This window comes from Perca flavescens, chromosome 8 (assembly GCF_004354835.1).
Source record: "Perca flavescens isolate YP-PL-M2 chromosome 8, PFLA_1.0, whole genome shotgun sequence".
Lineage (NCBI taxonomy): Eukaryota > Metazoa > Chordata > Actinopteri > Perciformes > Percidae > Perca > Perca flavescens.
Window position 1 is genome coordinate 9,658,274 of NC_041338.1, and position 8,928 is coordinate 9,667,201.

Sequence of the window (8,928 nt, forward strand, 5' to 3'; positions counted from 1 at the left end):
GGGCTTTGAAATGGATTGTGTATTTTTGACTTACATTTATACATATGTCCAAAATGTTACAGCTTGTTTCTGTATGTTTACCAGTAATCAGTCCCTCCAGGATTTCACGATGTTGCGATCGCGCCAATTGACGCAAATTCAACCAATCACCGTGAATTTGGTGCGACTCGAAATGTTGACCAATCACTGCAACTTTTCCAAAAATTTGACCAATAACCGGAGTTTCCAATCCCAACAGTCCCACGTGCACTCTGAGAGACACTCACTAAGCGGGAGTGATAAGGGGTTGACGTAACACATACGTCGCCAAATTCATTTCCTTTTTTTTTTTAGATTATTATTTTTTTGACATTTTTAGGCCTTTATTTTAACAGGACAGATGAAGACATGAAAGGGGAGAGAGAGGGGGAATGACATGCAGCAAAGGGCCGCAGGTCTGAGTCGAACCCGCTGCGTCAAGGAGTAAAACTCTATATATGTGTGCCTGCTCTACCAACTGAGCTAACCCAGCCACGCCAAATTACTTTCCTTGTTTCTGATATGAAGACGAGACGTGTGTGACTCGAACATCTCACATTTACCAACACAACGTACAGCGAAAGACCGTGCAAAACATTTCAGACCGTCCTGCCAACATGTATACATTTTAACATCAACGTATGCTGTAACGATTAAGCTGCTGCTGTATCAATCCTGTCGGCTCTCTGCAGCAGGCGGGGCTGCTGCTCCGTTCCCCCCGCGACTGACGCGCGCGCACACACACACACAAACACACACGGTGGATGCAGGAAAAACAGAAGATGAGACGACACAATGACCTAAATTGCGGACAGCTACGCTCTTTATTGTAAGTGCAATGATAAGTTAAAGTCCAATAAGTACTTTATCAAACTGTATGAATGTGTGTCCCAGGCCAGGATAGGAAATTAACTAACATTGTTAAAGATCAACAAAGCACTGACATATATGTTCAAATTTGATTTGATTTATTTTTTATCTTAAATCCACCAGCCATTTTCATATTATACCAACATTTGCAGCATCCTGAGCCTTTTTGGTAAGGTTAATAGGAAAACTCAGCCCAGAGTAATTTTATTCTCCAAAACAAGTTTCCTTTTTATTTTTAAAGAACTATAAAAAAAAAAAAAATCGCAACTTTTTTTGCAACTTTCACTGTCTCCCGCAACTTCATTGCAACAAACATTCAAAAGACATTTTTTTTCTCAAAATGGGTTTTTTCTCATACTCTGAGCCAGAAATCTCCACTTTTGCAGCACTTACATACACCAAACTTTCCAGTTGTATTCCTATTTATATTCCTAACGATTTTCCAGAGGGGTTTGTTCATATATCACTCAGAGTCTGATTTATACAACATTTTATACCTAAAAACGGGGCGAAAATGGATTTTTTTTATGGCTGTTGATAGTATTTTCTGATAAAAAGAGATATCCCAAATCCCCTTTGTAAAACCCTTTGACTTTAATATGTCAACAAAATCTAACATTAATTTTGAATCTGGCTTTATCCAATGTTCAAATTTCTCTTCTGGAAATATATGCAAATTAGCACATATTTAATGATATAATACCTTATTTGCATATTTAAACATATACATTTAAAAAACTTGTAATACAAAAGATATTTGCCTTAATGTCAGTAATCAACTGGGGAAGTTTCATGCTGATATCTATTAGTCTTTTTTTTCCTATTCACCTGGGGTGTCTCCCCTTAAATAATTTGTGTAGATCAAACTGTCTGCCTGTGTGTGTGTGTGTGTGTGTGTGTGTGTGTGTGTGTGTGTGTGTGTGTTTGTGTTGTGTGTGCATTTAGAGCAGTGTAATACAAGAGGAAGTGGGTCACAGCTCCTCAGGGGAACCACTCTGGTAGCTTGAACTTCCTCTTCATCATGCATGTTTAATGATGGATTGTAACATGTTTAAAGGCAGTGGCTTTTAACAAAAACCAACATACATGTAAACACACACAAGAGAAGGAGAGAAATAAATGAACAAATATGCCTACTGTATTTATAGTGTAACCATATATGCATAAGAAATATAATTGAATGATCATGCTCCTACATGCTCTGATAAGGGAAGTTAGGGATGTTAAAATGAATCAGTCAAATATAATTTATAGTGCTCATATTATGCTTTTTCCCTTTCCTTTATCGTGTTATATATCATTTTTGTGCATGTAATAGGTTACAAAGTGAAAAAGCCCAAAGTCCATTTCCAACAGAAAACACTGTTCATAAACTGCTCCAAACAGCTCTATTGTAGTCCAGCCTATAATGCTCGCCTAGCTGCTAGCGTGGCACGCCCTCATTCTCTTTTAATTATGAATTATGTGCACTGTACATGTAACTATTATGTATGTATAGCAGCCTACAAATGGAGCTTTTTTAAAGTTCCAAAGTGTGCCATAATATTTTATTCTGACTAATCAGAATATTGCTTCTAATGCTAATACTGAAGAACGTCCAGCCAACTAATCCATGCTGGGAGTCCAAAATAACTAGATTAGATTACTGGTTTTAATTGTTTTACTAGACTCATGTCTGCAAAGTGTTGGGAGCTATGGGGAACATAGGGTGGGGCTTTTTCTCTCCAGCCCACCAGAGTAAAAGAGAAACCAAACAAATACTCACAAACAGTGCAGTCTATTTGAGGAGGTTGATGAATACTGTAGCGGATTTATAAACAAATATACACATACTAATATATATGTCTGAAAAACTGTTCATTTTGTTGGTGCTGTAACAAGTTCACAGATCACACACTATTTGCATTTAGTAAACAGGGCGTAAAGTAAAACACAGTATGGGGTGTGTTTATGCTACTTCCTATTTGCATAAAACATGTTTTTCTCTTTCTTTTCAGACTGACCACTAAAGGCCAAAGAAAATCATATTTTAGTGTATGCACACAAAAGCCACTGATGTAAGCTTACTTTGAATCTAAGAATCATGGTCTCAATTTTCAAAGCAAGAGGATAGATTGCATAAAAAGACAGAATAAGGATACAATTTTACATTTCGTTATATTTCTCTTTAATCCCAGTTTGGAAAGTTTAAAATAAGCTGTATATGAAAAAATGAGCTGTATATGAAAGGAAATGCTTCTGTTTGGGATTAAAGTCTGAAATCTTCTAAAAATAGAAATAAATTTTGATCAGACCATGAACCTCATGATGAACTCAAACTTGACAATCTGACCATAAAACTGCATATTTCAAATGCTTTTAAGGACAGCTGTAGATCTACTTTAAAAGGGAAGATTGTGCCTGACCTGAGTCTGTGTAACGCGGTCTGGCCAGGTCCCTGAAGTAGTAAATGAAATCCAGGCAGTGCTCGTCCTGCACCTCTCCCTTAGAGCACATTTCGGAGAGCAGTTCCAGCGCCTTTCGACAAATTTCATCCTCTCTTTCTGCAGGCATTGCCCTCCAGCATCCTTCTAACTGGTCTGCCACTTCGGCTGATCCTTCACTTCCTCTCTCTCTCTTTCTCTCTCTCACACACAGACACACACACATACACACACACACTCGGTCACAGCCTTTACCAGTGTAAAGATGCACATGAAGCACCACGGCTACACCCCTAGATAGGTCTAGTGCATTCAACGCATCCGCAAAATTCGAATTTACTGGAGTTTAGGTGTTCACCGGTTTAAAAAATCATCCATTGCATGGTTTTAAAAACGCTCCAATCCAGCAGGGATCTCACAGTCTTCTCTTCTACTTTTTTCCTTTCCCTTCCTTTTATTCCTTACTGCCTTACTTCTCCCTCTATCTCCTGTCCGTGGTGCTGCTGAATTACTACTGAGCCTCCAGGCTTCAGCAGCGCCAGTGATGGTCCATAAATGAATGCTTGGCTTTCTCTGAGCTCAATTATTTCTTAATGCACTGGGATGCAGAGAGACAGACAGGAAGTTCTGCTTCCATCACCCCCCCACACCACCACCACCACCACCACCACCACCACCATCACCATGCTATCCAAGCAGTAGCTGTAACACTTCACAGAGCAGTCTTCTGATGAACCTCTTACTGAACATTGTGCAAATGTCATGAAATCCCTGTGTTCCTCATTTGTCAAATGAGCAAAGTCAAAGATGTGATTCCTCTGACGAGGTAAACACATGAGTAATGAATTAATATCCCAATGTGCTCCTGGGTAGCAGATGTTTTAATGGGGTAAGGGCCACAAATGCCTGAGATGGCCCACATGCACAAGCCTGACCTTGACTAATGGAGGTAATGGTGAGAACTACAGATAAATGTCACATTAACATCCTGTTGATGGAGCTAATAAAGGCCTCCCTGCCTTAGTCTCACTTTCTCTTTCTGTGTGTGTTTGTGAAGTATTAGAAGAGGACCTTTTGGTGTATCAAGAAATAGCTTGACGCACATAAAAAAAACTTGAATGTAAAGTTTTTGTATCTTTTGGCAGTGTTTCAGCTATATATATAAATATATAAGGCTAATTATCAAACTAATGTCAGGTAAGTGAAAGAGGGTCCTACTATTGCAGACCTCATGCATCTTAATCCCTGAACCAATTGGGAAAGAGTAGAGTTCATTTTTACCACCCCCACTAAATTATTATTGCAGCTGCACTGATCAATATTTTTATATAAACAATTGATCAAATGACTATGTAATATAAAAGGGGTTGCTCGTAGTGACAAACCCACAGAATTAGCATAGATGCTGTTCCCCTCAGCTCTGCAAAGCTGTAAAGTGTCTTTCATCTCATAAAACTTAACTGTTTTGATTTACTCTCACCGCTTTAATCAGTGTCAGCCACAGCAGGCACATGTTTTTAGCAAAAAGATTTAGCTTGGGATGTTCAACGCAGTTGGGAGAGGGGTCAATTTCTTACCATGGCTCATAGGGTTCAATGTAAGTTCTATTATTTAAATGTGAAAATCTTCTCAGACATTTTACTTTTATTAAGGGAACTTCATGATATATTATTTTGAATGTCTCAAAGGGTAGAACTTAAATGTACCTTCTTGGATTGAAGATGTTTATGTGGCACGATTACTACTGTAGGTAGTTGTTGACAAGGCCACCTAGGTTTGTAAGAGCCTAGGAACTCTCAAGGCTTTTACTAAATAGCTACATCTTAATTTAGGTTAACAAGTGGAAAGAGCAAAATCGCATGCGATGGCAGCGTCGACTAAACTTAGACCTTTATTTACTTTGTTGGAACCTAACAGTTATGATCAAGACTATTCTGTGAGGCCTGAAGCTTCCCCTGAGGCCAAAGAGCGGCCTGTAGGGAAGTCACCAGCCTGTGACCCCTCACTCCTAACAAAGAAGCCTCCAAAATGGAGATTTTACCTCCAAGACATGAGGAAAAATGGCAGACTGGTGGAGGGCTTGAGAACTGCAACGACGAATTCTCACACCTTCGTTGAGTTCGGGATTTCTGATTGGCCGCGGCTCCTTGAACGCACCACTCGCTGCCAGCAGGCGGCGGAGGGGAGATAAAAGTAGCCGGAGGTCACAGCCCGGGGCTCTTCGAAGTAATCCATTGCCGCAAGAAGACACATCGTTCAGCGCTGTTCGAGAATCAACATCGTATCATTCGCTGGTCGAGTGAGACGTTTGTATCGTTCGTGATACAACAGGGTCCTGGTGAATACGAAGCCCGTATTACACCAAATCTGCAGAGGGGTAAATCAGCCTCGTCTCAAGGAAAAAGAGACAATGTATTTTTCTTGCAAGTTGACTGGACCGTGTTTCCGCGCCACTGCCCTGGACGGTACGGGTCGTTAACTCAGTTTTGTTCACCGGAAAATCCGCCGGATAAGCAACGGACTGTACACCAAAAAGTAAGAGGCTTTTATAGTTCTGGGCAGATTTGAGAACTAGGGTGTTTATTAATGAGTAAAAGGTATTGCTATTTGTTTACCATTAATGTGTGATAATGTGATAATGTACTGTTGTGAAGAATATCACTGATCAAGATATTGTTGAAAGTTGTGTTGAACTGTAGCTGATAACTCCCGCCGAGGAGGAATTACTGTACAAGCTGAGTCAGCTGCACGCTCGTAGAGTGTGGCGGGGAATAAACGCTCTTTACCGTTAAACAAACCTCAGATTCTGCTATAACGCCACGTTAAGTTAGAATCTCGAGTAAAACGAAGAGAGCGGTTAGTCCCATTACCCCAGAGATCAAGGTTTTAAGTGTTTGTTTCCATAAATCGTGTTTTCCCTCCTTTCTTTCTCTCTCTCCCTCTTTTCACTCTCACACACACCCACACACACACACACATACAAGCTAGCCACGTAGCTCCCGAGCTAACGCTGCTAGCTTAACCACGTGGAGTTTGAATAGAGCTAACGCTTGACTTAGCATAAACGTGCGCGTTGCCTAACAACCCCCCCTCGGCTTCTTCAGCCCCTCCTTGTGCACCCAGCACCACTACCGCCGTCTTGAGGCTAAATAGTTATGTGCAGCTCACCGGAGTAGCCATTTTAGTAGTTTTGTGTTAGACTACATTTCGACACCGCCCCCTCCATTTTCACTCACTCTCACACACGCACACACACACACATGCCACACAGACACAGAGGTGTCCATGCTACATGCTGTCTTGTTTTTGCTTTGTATTTGTTTGTGATATTGTAAAAGGGTATATAAGTTTATTATTGAAAGATTACTGATTGGCTACTGATAATTGTCCATCCATCCATCTTCGTCCGCTTATCCGGTATCGGGTCGCGGGGGGAGCAGCTCCAGCAGGGGGCCCCAAACTTCCCTTTTCCGAGCAACATTAACCAGCTCCGACTGGGGATCGGCGTTCCCAGGCCAGGTTGGAGATATAATCCCTCCACCTAGTCCTGGGTCTTCCCCGAGGCCTCCTCCCAGCTGGACGTGCCTGGAACACCTCCCTAGGGAGGCGCCCAGGGGGCATCCTTACCAGATGCCCAAACCATATATATATATATATATATTTATTTATGTATATTTATGTATTATATATATTTATTTCATATATGCTATGTTGTATATTCATGTCATGATTATCATAGTTAAAATGATTTGCCAGAAACGTGCTGTTTATTCAAAGATAGAGCTCTATTGACACAAAACACAAACGCAATCAGAAAAAAAAACTGCATCGGAGACACACAGCACACACAATAAATATCCCACGCTCACGAGAAGCAGCACCGTCCACCCCTAACCCGTGGCCGGCTCGGAGCTGTAGGTAACCGGCAGCATTCTGTCTAAATTCTGTCCATTTAGCAGACGTCTGTGGTGTGTTGTCCTGGATGTCTATGGTGGCGCACTTCCAAATGTCCACCTCACCCGCAGCCAGCACACTCTGTCTCGCTTCCAGCAGCTGTAAAATCAATCAATAAAGACAATCAGTACTGCGTGATATTTATTTATGGCCACAACACACCTATGAATGCACCTGAAAAATATTCACATTGACCAAACGGATCTAATCTTACCCTCTTTTCTTCTCGACCGACTCCGAGCTGAACTCTTCACAGCTTCTGCCCGCGATGGTTGTTTCTAGCTGAAGCTCCTGCTTGCTGTCTCGTCATGTCTTACAGGCAGCTGGAAAACAGCGTCATGTAAATCTGGACCTGCAGACAGCTCCGAGCAAATATGGATGCACATTTTAGCTTTGTGGCAAAGCCTGTAAAATTAACTATTATCTTTTTTACATAACATTGGTCATTGCTAATGACATACAAAGTAATTAATCTAACATACTTTCATTAAATAAATCAATTCAAGCTAAAATTGAAGAGTCTACAATTAGGCTGTACTGAGTCTGATCTATTTTAAGAGATTTTCTTAAAATTAAGTTAATACCTTTTAGAAAAATGTCACCTGGGATAAAACTCCCCCTGCTGCTACCATGATTTGCATTTGTATAGCTCACAGCATTTTCATTTACATGTGAAAGCCTCACCTAGAATTAGAGGGAGGGGGGGTCATGGGGGGACAACTGCCAAGCAAGGCCCACGTCAATTTCCGACAATTTACGGCAGTTTTTGGTGTTGCCTGTAAATTGCCGTGTGCAGTCGTAAACCTGAAGTTCCACGACAATCTACAGTGCCGAATACTGACGAAAATCCCACTTTTCATGCAGTGAGAGCCATCAATGACCAGGCACTGGCCTGCATTAGTGACCTGTTGCACCCTTATGTTGTCAGCAGATCTTTGAGGTCCTCTGATCCGGGCTTACTGGCTGTTTCCCTGAAAACTAAAGGTGATAGAGTATTTGAAACAGTTGCTCCTAGACTGTGGAAAGCTTTGCCTCATATTTTAAGAGTGGCTGCCTCTGCTGACATTTTTAGCATAACTTTGCATTATAAGCATTATAAAAAAAGTGTAAAACGTCAAAAAACCAAACGCAGAAAAAAAATCAACAAACATCAGAATAAGTGACAAAAGACTTGGAAAAAAGCGACAGAAAAATAAACGTTTTCATTTTAAATTTTGACCCAGAAAAACGTGCATGGTGGATGGGAAGACAACACAAGGGTTAAATCTACAGCCTGTTTCCTGTTCCCCTCTAGGTTTTGTTTCAGAATAAAAGCTCAATATTTACTTTGTATACTTAACAAAAAAACAATATTTAAACAGGCAACTTCTTTTTTAACACGAACATCTTTGGGCAGAACACTCCCCGTTTGGCATAATGCCACTTGAAACTTAATCATCGTAACTTGGGGTTTTCTCCTCAGAACTTATTGATGCATGTCTTAGATGTCCCCTGATCTGCAGGAGACCATCACACATAAAAGGGTCAAGATCCAGGATTGCACTTGATTTTGAGATTGGTCTGTTTTCTTTTAGTGCAGAATACCCTTCAGGAAAAGCGTCACTTTGGACAGATTTGAGTATGGCCAACTTCGCCACAGCCAGCTCTTCTAGGGTACGAAGTT

At 40.9% G+C, this 8,928-nt stretch overlaps 1 protein-coding gene across 1 annotated transcript in view; it reads right to left on the reverse strand.

Moving 5' to 3' along the window:
• LOC114559657 (synaptotagmin-9) overlaps window positions 1-3,441 on the reverse strand; it is a 162,277-nt gene extending 158,836 nt beyond the window's left edge. The window contains exon 1 of the mRNA XM_028584443.1: window positions 3,294-3,441. Within this exon, the coding sequence (XP_028440244.1) occupies window positions 3,294-3,441 (148 nt within the window). The remainder of the gene's footprint in view (window positions 1-3,293) is intronic.
• Between the last annotated feature and the right edge of the window lie 5,487 nt (window positions 3,442-8,928).